Below are 27,384 nucleotides of genomic sequence, written 5' to 3'. Positions count from 1 at the left end.
CTCCCTCAAGGATGAGCCAGATTGTCATCTACTCCCCTCACCCGCATTTATTAGCTACAAGTTCTGTAGAGACCTAGAGGTTGTCTCAGCAGCTGTAAGCCCTCCTTTTGGCCTTTGACACTAAAGTTGGAAAAGGAGAGGAATGTATCGATCCTCCTTATCCCACCTCTGCAGATTCTTTAGTGGCTTAGAGTCCATCGAAATTCAAGGTGCCCAGAGCTACCACCACTGACTCCAAGTGCCCCTGCCATTGGCATATGAGTCTGCAGCAAACATTTGTTTGGTACACTTCTACAAAAGCCACCAGGTCACAGAGAGCAAGCCCTTCCTTAGCTATTTTTGCCTAAGACCCCAGACCCAAAGGAAAAAGGATTTGTGTTTAATAAAGAAACCAAACCGTGGTGACCTCCCCGGGGGACAGGGATGGTAGAGGATTGGGCCCTAGCCTTAGCTTCCTTTTGGCTGAATGGACCTCGAATAAGGTGGAGAGACCTCTGGTGCCAAGACTCTTGCGAACCGTGGAAGATATGGGTGGTTTCCATTATTTCGAGCAGTGGCAGGTAAGGTGATCGCTCGTAGTTTTATTGGGGAAAATCTAAGGTAAGAGTAAATGCCTTGGTGTCTAACCATAATGTGGCTGACTCCTTCCCAGGAGCTCCTCCTCATCCCATTTCTTTGGCAAGGTTTTCTTTTCTTCCCCATGGTTCATGGGCAGACCCAAATGCTAATGGTGTTTTGAGCTCTAACAGCTGTGTCAGCTTTCCTATACTACTATTCCTCCCATGCTGGCAGTGTTCCCAGAGAAATCTTTCTGTTCCTATGAGGGCCCTAAAATTTGTAGAACCCTCAGACCTCACAGAATATGAATGTTCTCTTGGTGTCTGGCAAACTTCTAGGGAATTTGTCCAGAAACAGTCACTCACGAATATCCAGTGATTTTGTAAGGTGACTCCGAGTGGACTCAGGATCTCTAGGATCTGCTCTGATTTCACACACCAACTTAAGATAGAAGCAGGCTTATTTGTCTCCCTCATAGGTAAGCCTAGGTTTATCTGGTAGTAGAGAGCCCAGCGTGAACCTCTCCATTTCATCTTCCAGCCATTCCTCCTGACTCACTTCCATCCTGTCGTCTTAGCAGTTTCTTCAGCCACAGTAGCTCTGGGTGCAGGAAAAGCTGTTTGAGCTTACAAATTGTTTTTATTTTTAAAATAAGATTTCAGGGGGCACCCAGGTGGCTGAGTCAGTTAAGTGTCTGGTTTCATCTCAGTTCATGATCTCGGGGTCTTGGGATCGAGCCCCGCATCCAGCTTCCCTGCTCAGTAGGGAGTCTGCTTCTCCCTTTCTTTCTACCCTTCCCGCCTGCTTGTGCACTTATTCTCATTCTCAAATAAATAAGTAAAATGTTTTTAAAAATATGATTTCAGATTTGTTGAAGGATGGCAGTTATTCTTTATTTTCTTATAAGAAATCTCTGAGGAAAAAAAAATTCAGGCAAAACACCCAATGCTTTGTGGGCTGGTGACATTGAAAATGAGGCCTATTTACTAGAACAAGGAACCGTGGTTCCCTCAGAAGACATGGTTGGCTAGTTGATTGGATTCAATTGTGACTGGACTAGGGATGATGGAGTTTGGGTGGAGCCAATTTGATTAGAATTTTGAAGAGATATTTAAGTCCCGATCATCAGTTCATGTTTCATTTGGAGTCGTTTTCTTGAGAGAAAACCATCTCACCCAAAACAAGACTATTGGGAAGGTGATATTTGAGCTGAGACTTGAGGGAGGTAAGAGAGTTTTCTGTGTAGGAAGACCATTAAGCAGGAGTACTCCAGATTTCTTTTTTCCTAAGATTTTATTTATTTATTTGAGAGAGTGAATGAGCAGTGGGGAGGGGGAGAAGGAGAGAGAGAAGCCGATTCCCTGCTAAGTGAAGCCCAATGTGGGGCTCGATCCCAGGACCCAGAGATCATGACCTGAGCCAAAAGGCCGATGCCTAAGCAGCTGAGCCACCCAGGCGCCCCCACTCCAAGCTTGTTTGAGACACAGGAATGTGGTTGGAACTGAAGAGCAAGGGGTAAGTAGAAAGCCGTGGTGTTGAGCATTAAGAGGTAATGGTGGGGGGCTCCTGGGTGGTTCAGTTGGTTAAGCAGTTGCCTTCCTCTCAAGTCATGATCCCAGAGTCCTGGGATTGAGTTCTGGGCCAGGCTCCCATCTCACTGGGGAATCTGCTTCTCCCTCTGCCCCCAACCTGCCCCCACCCAAACTCATGCTCGCTCTCTCTCTCTCTTTTTCTCTCTCAAATAAATAAAATCTTTTTAAAAAAATAAATCTTAAAAGAGAAAAATAAAAAAAAGAGGTAATTTTGGGCCAGATCAGGTAGGGAGGTAATTTTAGGACATATGAAGGATTCTAAGTGGGATGGAGTAGGCATGCTCAAACTTGAAGATGGGAAAGATAAAACAATGTTTGGAGAGCAGAAAAACTAAGAAATTAGGAATTTAAAAGAATTAGCAAACAGTATTAAGGGACCTCTTGAGATTGTGTTAATGAAGTATTTAGCTGTTGCATCTTTTTTTTTTTTTAAGATTCTGAGAGAGAGCATATTCATGCAGCTTTTTTTTTTTTTTGGTTAAGAATGTTTCTTTTGTTTCACTGTTAAGAACGATGCTTGCTATATATTTTTTACATTGAAATCCTTTATCTTACTATAGAACTATTTCTTAGTGGTTTACAAGTAAAGAATTTTAAAGTCATGAATGAGTGTCATATTTCATCAAACGGTTTTTTGGTACCTACAAGATGATGATATTTCTCATTTTCTTTGTTAATATTCTGAATTATATCATTAGATTTTCAGATGTTGAATCATTCTTTCATTCCTGGGATACATTCCATTTGGTCATGAGGTATTATTCTTTTAATATGTTGCTTTATTTGGTTGGATAATATCCTGTGTAGCTTTCATCTATGTTTATTACTAAAGATGGCCTCTAGCTTAAATTTTTTTTGTCCTTTTCTGATTTTATTGCCAGAGATAATGGCCTCATTTGAGTAGCTTTCTAACTTTTCTATACTCTGAAAGAATTTGCATTAGTAAGAGTTAACTGTTTCTTAAAAGTTTGCTAGAATCGCCTACAATATGATCTATCTATTGGGCTTTTAGGGGTCATACTTTGAATTGGATTCTTATATTTTTGTGTTTATGCTTTCTAGTTTTTCTTGGATCCATTTTGGATATGTTTCCTCTGTAGAAAATTATTCTTTTTTGAAAATTTTGATGTCAGGATGCCAAGAAGATTCTCTTTGGAGATTAATTTTTTTTCTACTGTATTACTAGATTCGTGCACTACTTAATTTCTAGTCTTGCTTATTATCTTCTCTCTTATGATCAGTTATATTCATGGTGTGTTTTTATTAGTCTCTTCAAAGAATAGTTTTGGTCTTCATCCTTGTTTTTCATGTATTATCTTTCATTAATTTCACCTTTATTCCTTGTCATTTGTTTCTTCTCCTCCTATCTAATTTCGAGCTCCTTCAATTCAGTGTTTATTATTTATTTTTATTCACTATTCCTTTTAGTACAATGAAATATGTATCTTCATCTTCTTTAGTACTAGCTTAATACCTAAACTCTATCTTTATTTTATTTTTATTATTTTTCTTTTTTATTGTGGTATAATTAACAGGCAATGTTATATTAGATTCAGGTATACAATGTAATGATTCAACAATTCTATATATTACCCAATGCTCAACGTGATGTGTAGAATTGTTGAATCACTATATTGTACACCTGAAACTAATTCAACACTGTATGTTAAGTATATTGGGATTAAAAATCTTCTTTATTGGGCACCTGGGTGGCTCAGTGGCTTAAGGCCTCTGCCTTCGGCTCAGGTCATGATCCCAGGGTCCTGGGATCGAGTCCCGCATCGGGTTCTCTGCTCAGCAGGAAGCCTGCTGAGCCTGTCTCTCTGCCTACTTGTGATCTCTGTCTGTCAAATAAATAAATAAAATCTTTTAAAAAATAAAAAAAAAAACTTTAAAAAATCTTCTTTATTTCTGGGGTGTCAGTTATTTCTTCTCCTTTGTTTCTGATTTTATTTATTGGGAGTCCTCTCTCTTTTTTCTTGATAAGTCTGGCTAAAGGTTTATCAAACTTATCTTATCCTGGTTTCATTTAGCTGTTTTATTAGATTTTTTTAAGTCTCTATTTCATTTATTTCTGCTCTAATCCTTTTTATTTCCTTCTTTCTACTGGCTTTGAGCTTTGTTTTTCTTTTTCTAGCTCTTTTAGGTATGAGTTTGGGTTATTTATTTGAGACTGTTCTTGTTTCTTGAGGTAGACCTCTACTGCTATAAACTTCCCTTTTAGGACAGCTTTTTTTGCATCCCAAGATTTTGGACTGTAGTTTTTTCTTTTTTCTTTTTTTTTGTTTCCCATGTATTTTTTTATTTCCTCTTTGATTTCTTGGTTGAATCATTTATTGTTTAATAGTATTTCGCATCCGTGTATTTTAGTTCTTTCCAGATTTTTTCTTGATTTCTGGTTTCATAGTGTTCTAGTCAGAAAGGACACATGATATGATTTCAGTATTTTTGAATTTACTGAGACTTGTTTTGTGGTCTAATGTGATCTCTTCTGGAGAATATTCCATGTGCACTTGAAAAGAATGTGCATTCCACTGTTGGGGTTTGGAATGTCCTGAGTTTATCTGTTAGGTCTATCTAGTCCATTGGGTCATTTCAAAGCCACTGTTTCCTTGTGATTTTCTGTCTGCATGATCTATCCATTGATATAGTGGGGGTTAAAGCCCCCTGCTATTATTGAATTATTGTCAATTTCTTCCTTTATGTCAATCAATAGTTTCTTTATGTATCTAGCTGCTGCCATATCGGGTGCATATTTATAGTTGTTATATCCTCTTGTTGGATTGTTCCCTTTATCATTATGTAGTATACTCCTTTGTCACTCTATGGTTTTTTATTAGAGCATTTAGCCCATTTACATTTAATTACTGAAATTGTCTTGGGAAACTCTTTGTCTTTCCTTTTACTCCAAATGATAATGGTGCTAGGTAAGAGTATTCTTGGTTGCAAGTCTGTTTCTTTCAGTACTTTGAATATATCATGCCATTTTCTCCTGGCCTACAAAGTTTCTACTAAAAAGTTAGCTGATAGCCTTATGGTTTTTTTTTTTTTTTCATATGTAACTGTTTTCTTTTCTCTTTCTGCTTTTAAGATTCTCCTCCACTACCTTTGCCATTTTAATTATTACATGTCTTGGTGTGGACCTCTTTGGGTTAATTTTGTTGGGGTCTCTCTGTGCTTCTTGGATCTAAATGTCTTGAAAGTTTTTAGTTATTTCTTCAAATAAATTTTCTGCCCCATTCTCTCTCATATTCTGAGGTCCCTATAATTCAAATGTTATTTCCCTGGATGATGTCATGCAGTTCCCTTAACCTATTCTCATTTTTTACTACTCATTTTTTCTTTCTGCTTTTCAGCTTTGTTGCTTTCCATTGCCCTGTATTCCAAGTTGCTGATCTGCTCTTCTGCCTCCTCTCATCTGCTATTGATTCCCTTCAGTGTATTTTTTTTTCCAATTTCAGTTACTGAGTTCTTTATCTCTGATTGGTTCTTTTTATATTTTCTATCTCTTTGTTGAAGGTCTCACTGAGATCCTCCCCTCTCTCCTCAAGTCCCTGAGTATCTTTATGATCACTACATTTAATTCTTTATCAGGCATATTGGTTGTCTACATTTCATTTAGCTCTTTTCCTGTGGTTTTGTCCTCTTCTTTCATTTGGGACATATTCCTCTGTCTCCTCGTTTTGTTAAACTCTCTGTGTCTGTTTCCCAATAGGAAAGTCAGCTATGTACTGATCTTGGAAAGTGATGGCCCTATAAAAAAGAGGTCCTGTGGTGCCCTACAGCACAATGCCCCCTATTCACTAGAACCAGGCACTTCAGAGGTGTCTACTATGTGGGCTCTATGTACCCTACTACTGTTGTTGAGCTGCACCTAAGCTCTAGTTTTAGATAAACATATGGACGTTTGTGACAATCATCATAGCTTAATGAATTATCACAACTAGCTCTTCTGATGGCTGTGTAACCAGCACCTAGGTTCAAAACAAGAATATTAACATGCTCCAGAGGCACCCTTATGTCTCCACGCACAATCTCTCTCTTTCCCAAAGGTAATCACTACTCTGACTTCTAACATAGATTACTTTGCCTCCTTTTTATCTTTATAAAAATGGAATCATGGAGTAGGTATTCTTTTGAGACTGGATGATTTTGCTTAGTATAATGATTATAAAGTTATTCTTATATTTCTTTGTAATTTTTTGTCCTCGTTGCTGTATTGTATTCCATTATATGGATATACCATCACGTATTTATCCATTCTACTGCTGATGGGCATTTAGGTTGTTTCCAGTATTTGGCCACTAGAAATAATGTTATAGACATTCTTGGAGGTGACTGTCAGTGCAGAGCCATGCATATTGTGGGAACCGTTCAATCATAGCACAGGCATGTGTTCAATGTTACACAAGCAGATGCTCAATTTTGGTATATACTGTCCAAATAGTTCTACAAGGTGAATGTAATGATTTCCATTCTCTTTATTAGAATATAACCCCTCCCATTGTTCCACATCCACACCACCTCTTGTTTTGTTAATCTTATAAACTTCTAGCCTTTCTTTGAGTGTGCAATAATATTCCATAGTGGCATTTTATTTGTAACTCTCTAATAACTTTTGCAACATTAATTTTCAACCCTTTTGTATTCTTCCTTTTAGGCTTTGTTTAAACACTGCCCTGAAGAAATAACCTGTATACCTGCCCCAGACTGAGTGATCAATACACCTCCAGGGAACAGAGCTGGGTACTGACTCAAGAGCAGCACAGGCTTTACCTGCGCTAGTTCAGTTCTAGGCAACTCCTCTACCCAGAGCATCATTCGTTGGGGAATCGGCAAGCCTAAGGAACATTATCATCATTTCATTTTCATAAAGGTCCACTGGTGGTTCCTAGTGGCTCAGACTCTCAGACCCATTTGTTAAAATATAGCATTTTCCAGTATCCTCAACTATCTAGAACATACTGAAAAACTTTGTGAAGCTCGGTGCTTATTAATGGAAGCTATGAAGTCTAAGGCCAGCTGTGCTCAGAACCCAAGCTGTACCATAATGATATTTCATCCAACCAAAGAAGAGTTTAATGATTTCGATAAATACATTGCTTACATGGAGTCCCAGGGTGCACACCGAGCAGGCCTCGCCAAGGTGATTCCACCCAAGGAATGGAGGGCCAGGCCGACCTATGACGACATCAGTGACATCCTAATTGCAACTCCCCTCCAGCAGGTGGTCTCCGGGCAGGCAGGTGTGTTTACTCAATACCATAAAAAGAAGAAAGCCACGACAGTGGGCGAGTACCGCCGTCTGGCAAACAGCGGGAAGTATCAGACTCCACCACACTCGGGGTTTGAGGATTTGGAGCGAAAATACTGGAAGACGCGTCTCTACGATTCTCCCATCTATGGCGCTGACATCAGCGGCTCCTTGTTCGACGAAAACACCAAGGAGTGGAACCTGGGACACCTGGGAACCATCCAGGACCTGCTGGAGCAGGAGTGCGGCGTGGTGATCGAGGGCGTGAACACCCCGTACCTGTACTTCGGCATGTGGAAGACCACGTTCGCCTGGCACACGGAGGACATGGACCTGTACAGCATCAACTACCTGCACTTCGGGGAGCCCAAGACTTGGTACGCGGTGCCCCCGGAGCACGGCCAGCGCCTGGAACGCCTGGCCACGGAGCTCTTCCCCGGCAGCGCCCGCGCCTGCGAGGCCTTCCTGCGGCACAAGGTGGCTCTCATCTCGCCCACGGTGCTCAAGGACAACGGGATCCCGTTCAGTCGGATCACGCAGGAGGCGGGCGAGTTCATGGTGACCTTTCCCTATGGCTACCACTCTGGCTTCAACCACGGCTTCAACTGCGCCGAAGCCATCAACTTCGCCACCCCGCGCTGGATCGATTACGGCAAGGTGGCCTCCCAGTGCAGCTGCGGGGAGGCCAGGGTCACCTTTTCCATGGACGCCTTCGTGCGCATCCTGCAGCCCGAGCGCTATGAGCTGTGGAAGCGCGGGCAGGACCGGGCTGCCGTGGACCACACGGAGCCCGTGGCGCCGGGCGGTCCGGAGCTGAGCGCCTGGCGCGAGGTGCGCGGCCCCGGGAGAGGCGCGTGGAGCCTGCGGCACCTGCCACCGCGCCGGGCCCCACGGGCCCCGCGACCCGGGGCTGCTGGCTGGAGCCCCCGCCGCCGCCGCCGCGGCCCGGCTCTGCGCCAGGCCTCCCCGCGCCCCTTACCCGCCCAGAGTTCTTCCTCTGCTGCCCAGTGCGGGGCTGTCCCCGCCCGCCCCTCCGGGGAGCCCGGACCCACCGGGCCACAGCCCCCCACTCCCTGTGCCCCAGGTCCCCGGCCCTCCCCTGGCAGGTGTGGTCCTGGTCGTCGTCCTCGGGAACAGGGGGCTCAGGGGCCTAGCCTCCAAGCCCGGGCCAAGAGGCGCGTCTTGGGGGGAGCGGGGCACACAGCTCTTCACTCTGAGGCTCAGCCCTTTCCTGTGGACGGAGGCTGGGTGGACAAGGCGGCACCACTGAGCCCTGGGCTCAGGCAAGCTGCTGAGGCTTCCGTGTCTGGCTGTGCCCCCGTCCCCTAAGCCTAGGGGACACTTTTGTAACCCACTGCTCTTGAGTGTGGCCACAGTCTTCTGGAGACTGGCCATATTTATGTCAGAGCTTTGGGCGAACTTGCAGGACACTGGTCTTGCTTGAGAGTCCTGTGATGTTGCCACTGATGCATTGAGTCCATGTTCTTTACCAAGTTCGCCATAATTTGTTCTTTCTGCCAGACCCTGGAATGTCTTTGGACACTGCTGATGCCCGTTTCGCCAGCTGAGCTTTCATCCACTAGGCATTCTTGTGTGTCTGCGAGCTGGGTCCTGTGGAGGTGGCCAGAGCCTCATCTCCCCCAGACTCCTATCCTCTGGGCCAACTATGAATGCTGCTGGGTTTTGGTTCTCCTCAATCTCCTTCCCTTTCCTCTCCACCCCCTTTCCCCCTTTTCTTGAAAAACTAGGCCCTTTCCACCAATGGGTCAGGAGAAGCTCAGAAAATAATTTATCATCTTTCTGAGGCTTCAATGTATTCAAAATGTGTTATCGCCAGTATTTGTTCACAAACGTATTACATATAAAACCAAACTGTTCAGATCTGACTTTGTTTCTAATAAATATTGTCCATTCAACTGATTGAGGGGTGGAAGTTTTTCTTTCCTGTACTTCTCTTGATAATTATATCAAAACATTTCAAGCAAGACTGATTTTATGGGCTGGCTGCCTTGTGTGGTGTTGAGGAAGGAGTTTGGAGGGTGGTTCTTGGATACTACTAACTGGGTAGGTGAGGGGATTAGGTTTGCAGCCCTACCTTAAGGACGAAGGACAGAAATCACCTGGTCCTTTGCCAGGCAGGAGCACCCGAGTTGCTGGGAGGTGAGCAGAGGACTAACGTGCGGTCATCTGAGTATCTTCCCCTGAGTCTGCATGGCCTTTTCCATGTTGTATGCATATTTCGCATAGTGCAATCACTGATTCCTGCAGTAAACATGTGCACAAATGAATCAACAAGATAAATTTCATCTGGTACTCTGTGCTGGAAAGAACCTGAAGGGGAGGGGATATAGACCAGAATGGGTAGGGCCTGCCTGGGTTCCAGTAGTCTGGGGAAGTTGGATTAAGCAGTAGACCTTTTCCAAGGCCCAACTAAGATAGGTCCACAGCTGACTTCCACTTAGAGGAAACTATCAGTATAATTGACCTAACATGGAATGTATGTTTTCTCAGGAAGAGAAAGAAAGCTCTTTGCGTCTGGGCATAGAGAGGAAGAAGGAGAGAGTCAGGGCACCATATGCTGGCCCTCGTGGCTCATGTCAAGTATTTGAGTTTTTTCCCAACTTGAAATGGGAAGGCAGTGGAAGTTTGAAACAGCCCTTGACATGCTGTGACTTATATACTTAACAGTCAGCTTAGTTGTTCTGTGACAATTCCGGGGGCAGGAGACATAGGTAGAAGGTCTCAGTAATACCAGTGAGATGTGGGGCGCCTGGGTGGCTCAGTGGGTTAAAGCCTCTGCCTTCAGCTCGGGTCATGGTCTCAGGGTCCTGGGATCGAGCCCCGCATCGGGATCTCTGCTCGGCAGGGAGCCTGATTCCCCCTCTCTCTCTCTGCCTGCATCTCTGCCTGCTTCCCCCTCTCTCTCTCTCTGCCTGCCTCTCTGCCTGCTTGTGATCTCTGTCTGTCAAATAAAGAAATAAAATCTTAAAAAAAAAATACCAGTGAGATGTGGTCATTTTGATGTCCATATTTAAAACGTGCAGAAGCAGAAAACTCCGAATAAATCTTGGAAATTGAAAATGATGGCTTGGCTAGAGAAGGAAACATGTCAGAGAAGCAAACCACCACTCCCCTCCCTCTAGCTTAGGCTTTGCCTACTTTTGGGAGGTTGACTTTTTTTTAATTGATCTGTAGAAGTTTTGTGATATTCAGAATATTAATTCACTATATTTTTTGTATGATGAAAAACAAGACTAGTTTCTTTTTGTATATCTATAGATCTATTAATATATACATATGTATATATGCATATATTATATATAATGCATACAAATAAGAGGAGTTTTTAGTATTGTAGGTATTGATTCATGTTGTTACAGAGACCAAGAAATCCTGTGATCTGTTAGACTGATGTTCTACCAGTTGAAGACCCAGAAATATGGTGGTGCGATTCAGCAGGAGTCCAAAGGCCCGAAAATCTGGCAGCTAATGGTGTAAGCCTGAATCTGGGTCCTGTCAACCTTAAAAAGTAAAAACCAGTTATTTTACCAGCAAAAGATGGGTTTATTTGGGAATAAAAAAGCATCGCAGTCTGGGACAAACAAACCCGGGCAAAACCATAGGCAAGTCCAGAGAAAAAGGAGAGACATACTTTTTTAAGGAGAAAGGGTAAGTTGGGAAAGCTTCACTGGAATAAACTGGAAGTTTCAAGTGTGGTGGTTTTTCATTGGCTGAGCTTTTGCCAGAGATGAGGTAGTGTCTCTTCCTCTAGCTAGAAGACAGTGGTACCCACTTAGAAGATGGACTATAAGGTCAAGTCTGTCTCTTCCTGTTGGGTCTGTAACTGACTATGAAGGGTAGGACGTGAGCGCTCCCCCTGCCAAACACCCTGACTCCATTTTAGTGAGGTGCACTCCATTGCTAGCTTTCACAATCCAAACACCCGGGAACCAGAAGGACCCACGTCTGATGTCCCAGGGAAGGCCAAGATGATATGTCATCTCTAGCAGAGAGATTGAATTTATGTTTCCTCTGCTCTTTTGTTCTAGTTTTTGATGGCTTGGATCAGCGCCCCTGTAGTGGTGAAGGTGATCTTTTACTCAGTTTACTGATGCAAACACTAATCTCTTCCTGAGATACACATACAGACCCTCCCAGAAATAATTTCTTTACCAGCTACTTGGGCATCTCTTAGCCCAGTCAAGTCAACACATAAAATTAACCATCAGAGTCACGACACTGAAGTCAGTTAAATGTAGAAGATACTTCTATCATGGTCCTTTGGTTCTTGAAGACATTTTTTTTCCACGCTGAGCTCAAGAAGACATTCTTCAGTGTTTTCTCTGCTAGCCCCGTTTTGAACCTTCAGTCTGCGATCCACTTCAAGTTTATGTAAGTGATATGAAGTAGAGTTCTACTTTTTTTTCCTCTCAAAAACAGTACATCGCCCCCCACCCCCCACCAGCTTGGTGTACCACCTCCATTATATTCAGATTCCTACGTACACAGTGTCTGTGTTGGGCCTCTCTTTCTCGTACACAGATGGATTTTGTTCATTGCCATTCAGTTATCACCGACTGATAATGGAGAAGTCGCCCTTCTTTGTCTTCCTTTTAAGGAGTAATCTTGGAGATTCTTGTTTGAATATCTGACTCCATCACTTACTACATCTGTCACTTTGAGCGAGTTGCTTAATGTCACCCTGACTCTGCTTCCTCACCTGAGAAACCTGAGGCTTAATTGGAGGCCTCCCCTGATCGGGTCGTTATGAAGATTCAATGAATTATTCTATGCAGACTATTTTGAACAGTGTCTGGCATTTGATAGTCACCATATGTGTTAGCTACTTTTTAATAATATAGTACTATTAGAGGTAAAGAGGGACTCTATTCATCAAAAGATATGGAAAAGAGGGGCGCCTGAGTGGCCTGCTTGGTTAAGTGTGGGACTCTTGATTTCGGCTCAGGTCACGATCTCAGGGTTGTGAGATGGGTTTCCGTTCTGGGCATGAAGTCTGCTTAAGATTCTCTCTCTCCCTTGCCCTCTGTCCCTACCCCCAGCACACTCTCTCTCTCTCTTTCTAGAAAAAAAAAAAAAAGAAAGAAAAGGAAAGGGAAAAAAAGGGAGTGAAAAGACAAATCAAGGAAAAGAAACATATTGTATTACTCATATCCAAGAAAGAGCTAATATCTAGAATATATAAATAATTCCTCCAAAGAAAGACAGACAACCCAGCAGAAAAAATGGACAAAATACTTGATTAAGCACTTAATGAAGGAGGAAATCCTAGTGGCTAAGAAGCATATGAAAAAATCGCTCACCCTCCTTTGCAGTCAAGGAAATGCAAATAATAACAGGATACTCCTGTGCCATCACCTGATTGGCTAAAACTAAAAGGCTGACAAATCATCAAAGATTTGCAAGCGTGAAGAACAACCAAGACCCTCATATGAAGCTAGGGCACATGTAAATTGGTAAAAACAATTAGGAAAAAAACCAATTTGGCAAGATAAAGGATGAATTCACATTCTATGACCAAGAAATCCATTCTCAAAAAAAAAAAAAAAAAAAAGAAATCCATCCTCCAGGTATGAATGCATGTGTGTTGGACATGTTGGAGAATTTTCAGAGCGACGCTCTGTGTAATGGGACCAGAAGCGGAGGCAACTCACAGGTCCATCCACAGCATAAACGTGTGTATGGTGAGTACTGGACTGCCCTGAGACAGAACAGAGTCCAGCTACGTGTGGCAACATAAAAATGACCAAAAAAAAAAAAAAATACAGAGAAGAACACAGGAAGGTACATAAGGTACGATTCTATTGATATGTTTATATGAAGTTTTCAAAAATGGACAAAATTTCAATTTTATATTGTTTACCAAAATGAATATGCCTGTTGTTAGGGTAGGATTAGCCTAGAAGGCAGTGGGGGCTGTGATCCCAGAGCAGAAGCACAAGGCAGCATCCTGGGTCCCTGGTGAAGTTCTCTTCTCTTGACCTGGGTGGTAGTTCTATTTTTGTTTACTCTGTAATTGTTTGTTAACAGTACATATATGCTTTCCAAATTTCCGTAAGCACTCTATATTTCATAATTTTAAAATGTTAAAAAAACTGCTTTCTGCTCTGAAAAAATTAAGTCATGCAGTGGTTCATAAAATCATTAGATTCATATTGTTTTGTAGACTTAAAAAGTCTATATCATATTTCCAATATTTTTCATTCTAATATCCTTTATGGATAGCTTCTTTTGTTATTTATTTTTTATATTTAGTAATATTTTATTTTGGGGACAGGTTTTAAGTTCATTAATTAATTAATTAATTTTAAGATTTTTACTTATTTGAGACAGAGAGAGAGTGAAAGAGCACAAAGGGGGAGCAGATGGAGAGGGAGAGGCAGACTCCCCACTGAGCAAGGAGCCCAACATGGGGCTCCCTCCCAGGACCCCGAGATCATGACCTGAGCTGAAGGCAGATGCTTAACTGACTGAGCCACCCACGTGACTCTAGAACAGCTTTAGATTAATGAAAAATTAAGAAGATAGTTCAGAAAGTCCCCATATCCCCCAACCAATCCCACACACCTTTTCCTCTAGAATTTTTTTTAAAGATTTTTTTTTTTTATTCATTTGAGAGAGGAAGAGAACGAACAAGAGCAGGAGGAGGGGAGAGTCAGAGAAAGAGGAAGCAGACTCCCCACTGAGCAAGGAGCCCAATGGGGGGCTCCATCCCAGGACTCCAAGATCATGACCTCTTTCCCCCTAACTTCCCCCATGATGCATGTGTCACAATTAACAAATGAGTATCAAATGTTATGATTTACTAAAGGCCGTAGCTTGTTCAGATTACCTCAGGTTTTACCCAATGTTCTTTTTCTGTTCCAAGACGCCATCCAAGCTACCACCTTCATTAAGTTTTAAATGTCTCCTTAGGGGTGCCTGGGTGGCTCAGTGGGTTAAAGCCTCTGCCTTCTGCTCTGGTCATGATCCCAGGGTCCTGGGATCAAGCCCCGCATCGGGCTTTCTGCTCAGCAGGGAGTCTGCTTCCTTTCCTCTCTCTGCCTGCCTCTCTGCCTACTTGTGATCTCTGTCTGTCAGATAAATAAATAAAATCTTTAAAAATTTTTTTAAAAATGTCTCCTTAGGTTTCTCTCGGCTGTAATAGATTCTCAGTCTTTCCTTGTTTCTCACAAAAATGCATATATAGAAACTTGACAATTTGGGGGAGTACTGGTCAACTATATCCTAGGATGTCCTCTTAACAACTGAGCTACCCAAGGGCCCCAACAACCAGTGAATTTTTATAAATGTTTTATACTTATGTTTTATATGTACTGAAAACATCTTCCATAAAATTCTCCATCTTTGTGTTCTAGATCTCTTGCTGCAATGTGGTTAGATAAAGTGTATTGCTGTTAATATTTTTCTAGTGAGTTTTCTCTTTGATAACTACAAGACATCTTTCTTTTATCCTATAAATGCATTTAATGTTAATTACTATCTTTTGTTTAATATTTGCCTGGTTTGACTCTCCCACTCCTTTATTTTCAACCTTAATTTCCTTGGTTTAAAGATTGGTTTGCTTGATTTAAAGATTGGTTTAAAAAAAAAAAAAACAGAAGAGCTTAGAGAAAGTAGGATAACTACCAAAGACCCTAGCCCCATGATTACATTAGATGGACACTGATTAAATCAAAATAGGTTACTGGCCAGGTATAAAACTAGAGCCATTAGGACTCCTGGCTACACTAGGAGGCTAGCTAGTAAGAGGACACTGCCTCTCTGGGTCCTGGAGTACCTTCAGCTGGAATCAGTTTCTTTGGTAGAAGGTATGTCACTTTGTTATTTGTGCTTGTGAGCAAAAGAATTATTTTTCTGTTATAAATTTAAGAAAGTAACTGTAGTCATATATACATATGTGTGTGTGTATATATATATGTGTGTGTGTGTATATACACACACACATATATATACAATTTACAATTGAGAAATATGCATTGGGATTATCATTTCCTTGAGTTAAAACAGTTTTCTTATTTTTAAACTTGTTTTCAGATGTGTGGGTTTAATTTTTTTTCTTACTATCTTCTTGGTAAAAATCACAGATTTTCAGGAAAAAGCACTGCATTTAGCAGGCTGGTATCCAAGAGAATTAAGAGGATTTCCTAGAACCGCAAAGGAATGAATGAACAGAAAGGGAACTGAGGGGGCTCCTGGCTGGGTTAGTTGGTTAAGCATCTGCCTTGGGCTAAGGTCCTGATTTTGGGTCCTGGGATCGGAGCCCCCATGTCAGGCTCCCTGCTCAGTGAGGATTCTGCTTCTCCCTCTCACTCTCCCTCTGTGCTTGCTCTCTCTTAAATAAATAAATAAAACCTTAAAAAAAAAGTCAGGGAACTGGGAAATACGTGGGACTAAATTAGAGACCTTGACTGGGTATGGGGCTAGCAGATTTGGGATGGGGCTGATTGAATTAGAATTAGGGTGGGACAGTATAGCTGGAGTTTGAGCAAAGCAAGTTTCATTTAGAGGCTGAATCCTTAAAGGGGACCATTTCTATGGTCTAATGTGTATCCTCATTTAATATCAAGGTCTTAAGCTAGTAGAAAGCAAGCATTTTCTTTGGGTTTTGCTTTTGTTTTCTCCTTTAAAGCATAAAACAGATGAAATGAGGACATTTTATATCAGAAAGCAACTTTTCCCTGGTAAAATTCTTTATTTATGCATTCAAAGTACAACTATTATGTACCTATCATTTTTAGTTTTTTTCTTTGGGATCTTGTATTTCTGTTGCAAAAAGGGATGGAAACCTTCTTGCAATCCCATTAGAGCAGCCCCTCTAATCCACAGTGTTGCTTTCCTCCACTTCCATGACTTCTGGTCAGTTGAGGTCCAGAAGCAGAGGTCCTCCTTCTGATGTTTGCTCAGAAAGTCAATAGTAGTCCAGTGGTACCTCCGAGGGCCTCGTCACTCACCTTACTTCACTCATCACGTAGGCATTTTATCATCTCTCACATGGTAAGAAAGAGGAGTACACTTATTGGAAGAGAGGAAGAGATAACATTCACATAACTTTAATTCTGTGTACTGTTATAATTGTCCCGTTTTATGGTTGTTGCTGTTAATCTCTCACTGTGCCTAATTTATACATTAAACTGTAGCATAGAAACACGTATAGGAAAAAAACAATACATATGGGATTCGGTGCTATCATCGGTTTCAGGCATCCCATGGAGGTCTTGGAGTGTATCCCCAGAGGACAAGGGGAGACTACTGTCCAATTGATTATTAACTGGTGTGCAGAATGCTCTAGATTTCTGGATGCTAATCTGTGTCTAGAAACTTTGTTAAACCCTATTATTTCTAATAATTTATCTTTTGATGCAACATGATTAGGTTTTAATTAGATTGTTTCAAGTGTTTACCCACTAAGGATTATGAGTATATACATTAAGTGAACAATTAATGTCCACACTTATGTTCTGTATTTTTTGTCTGCTTGTAGTTTACATAGCACTTTTTTTTTTTCTGTTCTGGGACTCCTTTCCTCTTTTTTAAAATATGTGTATTAAAATAATGAAATAGATTTTGAGTTATTTCAGATATTTTTCTGCATGATATAAGATGATGACTTTTCCATTTCATTTGTTATGGTATTCAGTAACACTGCTAGAGGTTTTTTTTTTTTTAACTTTTTAGAAGGTTTTATTTATTTATTTGAGAGAGAGAGAGCACAAGTGGGGGTGCGAGAGGGATAAGCAGCCTCCGCTATTGATCATGGAGCCTGATGCAGGGCTCTATCCCTGGACTCCGAGATGATGACCTGAGCAGAAATCAAGAGTCCATTGCTTAACTGACTGAGCCACCCAGGGGCCCCCAAACTGTTAGTTTTTAAAGCATCCTTGCAATAATTTATCACGATGTGTTATTCTTTTAATGCTCTATTGTGGTAAAAATTTGATAAAATTTTGCTTAAGGTTTTTGCAACTTTTGCCCTAGATATCATTTACCCTATAAAGTGCTTATCCAAGGTTGGCCCTTCTGGGTTTAGCTTCAAGGTTATGCTCGTAGCCTCAGAAAACAAACTGAGGGGTCCCTGGGTGGTTCAGTCACCTAGAGTATTTACTTTTTTATTTTGTATATTTTGGTGAGAACATTTAATTTCTACTCTCATAAAATTTCAATTATGCAGCACAGTTTATCAAGGATAGTTATTGTGTTTTACATTAGCTCCTCAGAACATTCTCACCTTAGTCTTTTACTAACCTCTTCCTATTGTTCCCAGCCCCTCCCAACGACTTTTTCCACTCTGTTTCTGTTTCAACTTAAAAATTTTTTTTTCAAGATTCCGTGTATAAGGGATAACATGCAGTATTTGTCTTTCTCTATCTGGTTTACCTCATTTAGCATCATGCTCTCAAGGTCTATGTTGTCCCAAATGGTAGGATCTCCATCTTTCTCGTGAAAGATGAATGGTATTCCCTAGTGTGTGTGTGTATATATATATATATACACACACACACACATCACACCTTTCTTGTTAATAGAGAAGTTGAGAATTATTTTTATTGGAGTTTAATTAACATTCAGTGTTATATTGGTTTCAGTTGTACCATATAGTGATTCAACAATGCTATACATTACTCAGTGCTCATCACGATAAGTGTACTCTAAATCACCTTCAACTGTTTCACCCATCCCCCTCAACCCCCCTCGCAACCCTCAGTTTGTTCTCTGTATTTAAGAGTCTATGTCTTCGTTTGCTTCTTTCTTGTTTGTTTGTTCTTTTCTTTTGTTTCTTAAATTCCACATATAAGTGAAATTATAGGGTCTTTGTCTTTGTCTGACTTATTTCACTTACCATTATACTCTTTAGGTCCATTAATGTTGCTGCAAACCGCAAGATCTCACCCGTTTTTATGGCGGAATGAGATCCCATTGTATATGTATATACCACTTCTTTATCCTTTCATCTATGCGTGGACACTTGGGTTGCTTCCATATCTTGGCCATTGTGAATAATGTTGCAATAAACATGGAGGTACAGATCTCTCTTTGGTACTCTGCTTTCATTTCCTTTGGGTATATACTGGGAAGTGGGATTGCTAGGTCCATGTGTTAGCTCTATTTAATCTTTGAGGAACCTCCACACTGTTTTCCATAGGGGCTACACCAATAGACACTCCGGCCAACAGTGCAATTTTTGCACTGCATTTCTAACTTTGAAATTAACACTTCTGTACCAATTTTCTTCTAATTGTTGCTAAATTGGTGTTTCTTTTGTCATCTATTTGTTTTCAAACATTCTGTTTGCTTTTCTTAGAATTAGCTTTTAAACGTTCTTGAGGAGACTTTCTGCTGCCATGAAGTCTAACCACTGTGGTCCCCAGAACGCAAGTTATGCAGTCATGACCTTCCGCCCAACCGCGGAGGAATTTAAAGATTTCAATAAATACATTGCTTACATGGAATCCCAGGGTGCACACCGAGCAGGCCTCGCCAAGGTGATTCCACCCAAGGAATGGAGGGCCAGGCCGACCTATGACGACATCAGTGACATCCTAATTGCAACTCCCCTCCAGCAGGTGGTCTCCGGGCAGGCAGGTGTGTTTACTCAATACCATAAAAAGAAGAAAGCCACGACAGTGGGCGAGTACCGCCGTCTGGCAAACAGCGGGAAGTATCAGACTCCACCACACTCGGGGTTTGAGGATTTGGAGCGAAAATACTGGAAGACGCGTCTCTACGATTCTCCCATCTATGGCGCTGACATCAGCGGCTCCTTGTTCGACGAAAACACCAAGGAGTGGAACCTGGGACACCTGGGAACCATCCAGGACCTGCTGGAGCAGGAGTGCGGCGTGGTGATCGAGGGCGTGAACACCCCGTACCTGTACTTCGGCATGTGGAAGACCACGTTCGCCTGGCACACGGAGGACATGGACCTGTACAGCATCAACTACCTGCACTTCGGGGAGCCCAAGACTTGGTACGCGGTGCCCCCGGAGCACGGCCAGCGCCTGGAACGCCTGGCCACGGAGCTCTTCCCCGGCAGCGCCCGCGCCTGCGAGGCCTTCCTGCGGCACAAGGTGGCTCTCATCTCGCCCACGGTGCTCAAGGACAACGGGATCCCGTTCAGTCGGATCACGCAGGAGGCGGGCGAGTTCATGGTGACCTTTCCCTATGGCTACCACTCTGGCTTCAACCACGGCTTCAACTGCGCCGAAGCCATCAACTTCGCCACCCCGCGCTGGATCGATTACGGCAAGGTGGCCTCCCAGTGCAGCTGCGGGGAGGCCAGGGTCACCTTTTCCATGGACGCCTTCGTGCGCATCCTGCAGCCCGAGCGCTATGAGCTGTGGAAGCGCGGGCAGGACCGGGCTGCCGTGGACCACACGGAGCCCGTGGCGCCGGGCGGTCCGGAGCTGAGCGCCTGGCGCGAGGTGCGCGGCCCCGGGAGAGGCGCGTGGAGCCTGCGGCACCTGCCACCGCGCCGGGCCCCACGGGCCCCGCGGGCCCCGCGACCCGGGGCTGCTGGCTGGAGCCCCCGCCGCCGCCGCCGCGGCCCGGCTCTGCGCCAGGCCTCCCCGCGCCCCTTACCCGCCCAGAGTTCTTCCTCTGCTGCCCAGTGCGGGGCTGTCCCCGCCCGCCCCTCCGGGGAGCCCGGACCCACCGGGCCACAGCCCCCCACTCCCTGTGCCCCAGGTCCCCGGCCCTCCCCTGGCAGGTGTGGTCCTGGTCGTCGTCCTCGGGAACAGGGGGCTCAGGGGCCTAGCCTCCAAGCCCGGGCCAAGAGGCGCGTCTTGGAGGGAGTGGGGCACACAGCTCCCCACTCTGAGGCTCAACCCCTTCCTCTGGATGGAGGCTGGGTGGACAAGGCGGCACCACTGAGCCTTGGATCCGGTTTTATGCTCAGGCTTCTGGGTGCTCCTGTGCCCCTGATCTTCAACCCTTAGGGCCCCCATTGGATCCTGATTATCAGATGCACCCTGGCCCATGCCTGCTGGACAGTATTAGAGTTAGCTTCTCTGACAGTGTTCACCTCGCTCTTTCTGATGTCGCCAGAACTCAGAAAACATTCCCCAGGAACTCTGATGGGCACTGCAGGGCCCCTCTGACCCTCTCGAGGTTGTAATGATGGACCACACTTATGCCTCTATGAATCCGACACCAGCTCCAGCTGCCAGCGTCTCTTCCATCCCTGATTCTGATCCTCTGGGATTAAAGCCAAGTGCAGCTGCGCTCTTTGAATCCTGGGATTTGTTCAGGCCTGATGGAAGATCTTCAGCCTTTGAGCTGTTGACTTTTGAAGACTTTGCCCAATACAGCTGCATCTGACTGTCAACCCGGGGACGTGTAGGCTGGGCCTATCCCAGTAGAGGGGCTTTGTCTTTTGGAAAAGACGGGTTACCAAAGATGCCAGAGACTTTCTCCTGCTAGGACAGCCAGGACTCCCAGTGAGTGGCTCCCAACAGCTCCCCACAGAATGCTGTAGTACTTCTCAGGGAATCTCAGCCCACCCCTGAACACCAAAAGGTCTTTGGGCTCTGCCTTGGCCTAGATGCCACGGACGCTGCTTGTTTCTGAGGTCACCCCCCAGGATATCTGCCCCGCAGTAATTTGGGGCAACACTGAATGTTGCTGAGAATCTGACCGAGCCCCTCTGTCCTCATATTGCATCTGGGCCTCTAAGTCACTGATCCTGGCTGCCCCTGGGCATTGCTACAGCCACAACTGAGCCCCAGAAGCTTCTTCTGCTTCGGCAGCTCTGACACACCCCACCTTTCAGGCCACTGCTCAGGCTGAAACCAGAACGCATTGAGTCTGTCAGCCAATTCCACCTCAGGGATGTTTTTAACTTTATTGATGTTTCTTAAAGTTGTTACCTATACTGTGTATCTGCAAAGCAAAGAAAGGTTAAAATCCTTAAAATAGATTTTTAAAATGTATTTAAGGGGTGCCTGGGTGGCTCAGTGGGTTAAGCCTCTGCCTTCAGCTCAGGTCATGATCTCCAGGGTCCTGGGATTGAGTCCCAGGTCAGGCTCTCTGCTCAGCGAGGAGCCTGCTTCCCTCTCTCTCTCTGCCTGCCTCTCTGCCTACTTGTGATCTCTCTCTATCAAAATAAATAAATACAATAAAAATAAAATAAAATGTATTTAAAACAAGACAACAGGTCCAAAATGAAGTGTCTTGTGATAAGCCCCATGTCACAAAAGAGAGACTTAACTGTAAGTTTAAGCTCTCAGCAATGGGGGTTTAAACCAGCTTATCAGGAATCGCCTGGCCAGTACTAGTGAGGGTATCTGTCTGCTAGTCTCCCCCCATCCTTTTTTTTTTTTTTAATTTTTAATTTTTAAAATTTTTATTTGACAGAAGGAGACAAAACAAGAGAGGGAAGATAAGCAGGGGGAACAGGGAGAAGGAAAAGCTGGCCTCCCGCCGAGCAGGGAGCCTGATGCAGGATCCGATTCCAGGACCCCAGGGACCATGACCCAAGCCAAAGGCAGACACCCAACTGACTGAGCCACCCTGGCACCCCTCCCCCCATCCTTTAAGTAACCCTGCTGTACCCAGCCCAGTTTTTGGCCTCATATGACTTCTTTGTTCCTGTTCCCTTCTGCCTATGAAAGCCTTTCATTTTGGAGTTCCTACCTATCTGCTAGATTGGATGCTGCCTGATTTGAATTGATTTCTGCTCAAATAAACTCTAAAATTTTTTTACATGCCTCAGTTTTTTAACAGTCTGAACACAGAGTGATTCAGAATAGTTAAAAAGAACAAGCAAAACGATGCCACACAAAATACAAGCAGAGAGCAGGTGTCGTGGGTCTTAATAGCAGACAAGCCAGAATGGAGACTAAAAGGAACATAGAAAGGTTTTTTATAACACCAATGGCTACATTTCACCAAGTACATAGAGCCATCATGATTGTCCATGCAACCTTGACAAACTATAAATTATTCTTTAGATGAAAAGCAGATTTTAAAACAGAACAAGTTGAAAGAATCACATCAAAATAGAATTTGTCACTTTATGTGATATTATGATTTGTAACAAGAAATAGACATTGGCCTTTATCCCCATTTCTGGCATAGAGCTCCTAAAACCCTTAGAATCTCGTAAGAAATAAGAATGATAAAGGTGTCTTTTGTTACATTAGCAATGTGATTTTTTGCAATGCCTGTAGGTCACCTAAATGTGACTTACCAGAGAAACCAACCTTGGATTAGAGCGTTGGAACTTTCAGTCCCACGTCCTTGACCTCCAGCAAGGGGATGAAAGGCTGGAGGTTGAATCAGTTGCCAATGGCCAATGATTTAACCGATCAGGTCTAGGCGATGAAACCACCGGTTTGGAAAGCTTCCGAGTTGGTGAATACATTGGGGTGCTGGGAGAGGGCCAGGAAGCTCTGCACCTCTTCCCTCTACCTTGTCCTAGGCATCTTTTCTATCCAGCTGTTCCTGAGTCCTATCATTTTATTAAAAACCTGGTGACTTAGGAAATAAAATGTTTTCTGCATTCTAGGAGCTATTCTAACAAATTAATCAAGCCGAAGAAAGGGGTGGAGAGATTTTTAGCTAGTTGGTCAGAAGTACAGGCAAGTGCTGAAGGGGGGTGGGCAAGATGGGGGGGAAATGCAGGGGTACAGCAATCTTGACACTGTAACTTGTAGCACCTGATACTATCTCCAGGTAAATAGTTTTGTTACAGGATTTGTGTTCCCTTAGTGCCCGTAGTTCTTGGTTGTGCTCCTTTGAAGAATGAAGAGGTAGAGCAGGTGGAGAGTGGTAGGCAGCAAAGCAAGGTTTATTGAGCAAGAGTACAAAGCTCCTGGAGAAGGAGGGGTCCCAAGTGGGTTGCCCCCAGAGTTTCTAAGTTTGGGGGTTTTTATGAGCTCTTTTGCAGAACTTTCTTAAGCAATCAGGGAGCGCTGAGTCATGCCAATCAGGGCTTTGGTCATGTAACTGTCTACTTATTGGGTTTTTAGTCCATGTGCTGATGGTCCTTTTTTGCTGCCATGTGGGGGCTTATGTCTTACCTGCCCCTTACCTGTGATTTTAACAAATGCTTTTGCAGTGAATTGTCTTATTTTAGGAGGTTTTACAGAAGTCATTTGTGCAAAAGCTGCAAAGCAGAATGTCAGTAGGGTCCTGTCTAAGCTGCAAAACAGGACATCAGTGCTGTTTGATCTCAGCTGTCCTGACTCCGTATTTCCTTGCTGGGGACCTTGGCCCCAACTACCTACCTATCCACCTGACTCCTAACAGTTTCAGAATTGAGTTCTTGTACAACTTGCTGGTATTCTCAGCATTGGCAGTGGTGCTGGTGTGGGGAAACTGGGACACACATCACAATTGGGTGGGCAGAACCCCCTTTATCTAACCTAGTGCAAGACATAAAAATGGACAGACATAAGGATGTCAAAAACTTAATCAGCATTAACAATAGGCAGAACTTACGTACCTGGCAAGAGGGAACACTCACATTTGTCAAGTGCCATTGGATCAATCACACAAATTGACAATATATTAGGGTGAAAAAAAAGCATCAATCATTCCAAAAACAAAGTAGGAAAAAACCCTTATCATTATTGTGTGATTACCACACAATAACCCTAGAAATTAGGGGTGCCTAGGTGGCTCAGTCAGTTGGGCATCTCATTCTTGGTTTTGGCTCAGGTGGTGAGACATTAATTTCATTTCTAAAAAATTAATTTGTAGGTTTTTTTGTTTTTGCATTTTATTTTAGGAAGAGAGAGCATGTGAAAGGGGGTACAGAGGGAAAGAGAAAGAATTCTCAAGCAGATGCCCCCCAAAATTCAAAGTTTTAAAGCAAGCACAACATAGAAAAACCTAATAAATTGCATAATGAGAGCAAATAATAGGCAAATGTTCTTTATGAATATCCATGCAAAAGCTTTAAATTGAAATTAGCTAAGACAAGATAACTACATTATAAAAATAATGTAATGACTAAGTGGGGTTTATTGCAGGAAGGTAATGTTGGTTTAAAATTTTAAAAATCTGGTAATATAACTTACCTTATTAATAGTTCCAAGAATGAAAGTTATATGACCATTTTTATGGATGCTTTAAACACACCCCCACATATGAATCTATGAAAGAACAATTCCTTAAAATGAAAGCATTTTCTGTATCTAGTTAGCTATTTTATATTTGAGACATTTCTACCAGCAATTACAATAGAATTAGAAGTATAAACCAGGGCAAAATATTAGAACTTTAATTGATGGAAGGGAAGTGATGAAATTAGTCATTTTTTTAAGTAGGTATGATTAAAAACCTAGAAAACCCAAGAAGGAGTATAGTTGTATCTTTCTTGTTTTTGTCTTACTCTATCCTAGCAGGGTTCTGTGCTCCCAGGTTTTACTTCTTGGAAGAAGAATTCAATCAAAACTTTGTTGTCCTGTGGTGCCTGGGTGGCTCAGTTAGTTCAGCATCTGCCTTTGGCTCAGGTCATGATCCCAGAGTCCCAGGATCGAGCCCCACATTGGGCTCCCTGCTCATCTGCTTCTCTTTCTCCCACTCCTCCTGCTCATACTCTTTCTCACTTTCTCAAATAAACAAGTAAAATCTTAAAAAAAACAAACAAACACAACTTTGTTGTTTATCTAAAATGAGTAACAAAAGGAGAGAACCAAGACAATCAGACATTTGGAGATTTCCAATTAGATTAAAAAAATAGATACATATTGGGTATATTTTATGCAAACTGAGGGAGTAGTCAGCATTGGTTAAGGATTGTTAAAGTCAAAATTTCAAAAAAGGTGAGGTCACAGTGTGACTAAGTTGGCGTGAGGATAAAGATCATTTAAGAAAGGGGAGAGGTAAGCTTGTCACCTTTCCCATTTTCCTTGTTTATATCGGTGGTCACCCGCACACAGTCATTTCGGTTGACCCTGAACAACAGGGGTTTAAACTTTGAGAGTCTATTTATATGTAGATTTGTTCTGATAAATACAGTACGGTACTGGAAATGCATTTTCTCTTCCTTTTTGATTCTTCCTTCCTTCCTTATTAGAGAAAGAGTGAGAGGAGGGGACGGGGGAAGGGGCAGAGAGAGTATCTTAAGCAGGCTCTTGGTCCAGCACCAGCTCGATCTCTTGACCTGAGCTGACATCAAGAGTTGGATGCTTAACCGACTGAGCCCCTCAACCCCCACACCCACTTCCTTTTGATTCTCTTAATAGCATTTTCCTTAGTTTACTTTATTGTAAGAACACAGTATATAATAAAAAGAACACAAAGTATGTGTTAGTTGACTAATCAGTAAGGCTTCTCGTCAACAGTAGGCTTTATGTTTGGGGAAGTCAAAAGTTATTTTCAGATTTTCAACTGTGCGTTACTTCTAACCTCCACATTGTTCAAAGGTGTACTGTATTTTAAACTTTCTGCCTTTTCCAGAACCTCCGTTTTATCACTCCTCCCATTTTTAGGCAGATGACCTTAATCCCTACTTACTAACAAACTCTCCAGAATGATCTCGGACCTCTCTCCTTCAAACTTTGGCAACACTCTGTAATAGATTCTTGACCACAGACAATACGCCAGGAACCATACCAAGCATCAAGATCAGCAGATCGTTTAATACACAAAATTGCCTAATGTGGTAGAGGGTATTACTAATCTCATTATATAAATGAAAAAATAAAATTACAGAAAAATTGGATAAAATGCTTAAGGTCACCATTTAGTAAATATTGGGATCAGTATTCAAATCCATCTTGTCAATTAATGCTCATTCTGCACATGTCTTATCTCCCCCATGGATATAAACATCTTCTGACTCATTTTTGTATTCTTCATTGAACTTATATTGATACCTTAAGCATTGCAGTCACTCAATTCATTTAGCTAAAGTTTTTCAACTCTCTCCTGACTAAAAATTTCTCTTGATCCTTACCTTTCCACCTTTTTGTGGATTTTAATTTTAATTCTATCTTGAATTACAGTGCGGATCCATGGGATTGGATTAGGATACAGCTGATTGAATTAAAGTGTTACTGCAGAGTTCCTGGAAGGCTCAGTCAGTTAAGTCTGTGACTCTTGATCTCAGGGTCCTGAGCTCAAGCCCCTCTTTGGGTATAGAGCTTACTTAAAAAATAAATAAATAAATAAAATGTTGGTTGGCTTATCACCCCATTCCTTTTCATTTTGAAAACAGCTCCAGTGAGAAAGCACTTTATGGGTCTGGGAGTGTCTTATTTGAAATCAGGATTTCATATCAGTGGAAGATAGGCTATGTATTATTGTATTTTGAGGGTTTTTTTTTATTGTTAAGTATGTGAAATTGATGGAAAGGGAGAACTTTCTCTTATTAAATGTCTAAAGCTTTTGCTTTTCAGTTGTGGAAACATTTTCTAATTTTTGCACCGGAAATCATGATAGATGGGGTTTCTATTTCTCCTGGATTAAAAATGAATACATATATATAATTAAGTAAAAAAATATATATATATATACACATTAAGTTATTGTCTCATGGATGGTAACTACTTTTGCTATGTTGTCATGTTAAAAGTTTTAAAGTCAGGGTGAGTGGGTGGCTCAGTTGGTTAAATGTCTAACTCTTGGGTTTGGCTCAGGTTGTGATCTCAGGGTTGTGAGATCAAGCCCCATCTGGAGCTTTGTGTTGGGCGTGAAGCCTACTTAATTCTCTTTCTCTGTCTCTCCTTCTGCCCATTCCACCCCCGTCTATCTCTCAAATAAAATAAATAAATAAATAAAATCTTTAAAAATGTCTTAAAGACAGATTTTATCAGGCAGTCTTTATTTTATGGGAAACTGAAGGAGCAGACCAGAGTTTGACATGAAGATTTTGAGGATATCGAGGGATTGGATGAGAAGAGTGCTCAGCGAATTCAGTTTTTGATGGAACACATAATCAATTCATCCTGCTTCATTTTGAGGTTGCAGTCAAACAGGAAAGCTTATTTCTGGGTCTTGGAAAATGCTCGTGGG

The 27,384-nt window shown here is 42.6% G+C and overlaps 2 protein-coding genes across 3 annotated transcripts in view; both read left to right on the top strand.

Annotated features, from left to right (window-relative positions):
- The window catches only part of KDM4D (lysine demethylase 4D), a 30,428-nt gene extending 21,124 nt beyond the window's left edge, over positions 1 to 9,304 (top strand). Inside the window, exons 1-2 of one of the 2 annotated variants that reach the window (XM_047692571.1) lie at positions 1,765 to 1,783; positions 6,811 to 9,304. In XM_047692571.1, coding sequence (XP_047548527.1) covers positions 7,147 to 8,733 — 1,587 coding nt within the window. In that variant the 5' untranslated portion in view covers positions 1,765 to 1,783; positions 6,811 to 7,146 and the 3' untranslated portion in view covers positions 8,734 to 9,304. Of the gene's footprint in view, positions 1 to 1,764; positions 1,784 to 6,810 lie in introns of those variants that run through there. The other variant, XM_047692570.1, reaches the window with a different exon arrangement.
- A 9,460-nt stretch (positions 9,305 to 18,764) lies between these two features.
- Positions 18,765 to 20,357, top strand: LOC125079692 (lysine-specific demethylase 4D-like). Its single transcript, XM_047693487.1, has one exon. The coding sequence runs from the start codon at positions 18,765 to 18,767 to the stop codon at positions 20,355 to 20,357; it is 1,593 nt and encodes a 530-aa protein (XP_047549443.1).
- Positions 20,358 to 27,384: the final 7,027 nt, after the last annotated feature.

This window comes from Lutra lutra, chromosome 10 (genome assembly GCF_902655055.1).
Source record: "Lutra lutra chromosome 10, mLutLut1.2, whole genome shotgun sequence".
In the NCBI taxonomy this organism is placed as follows: domain Eukaryota; kingdom Metazoa; phylum Chordata; class Mammalia; order Carnivora; family Mustelidae; genus Lutra; species Lutra lutra.
Note: the sequence above shows the minus strand (reverse complement) of the source record. Positions and strands in the feature narration are given on the sequence as shown.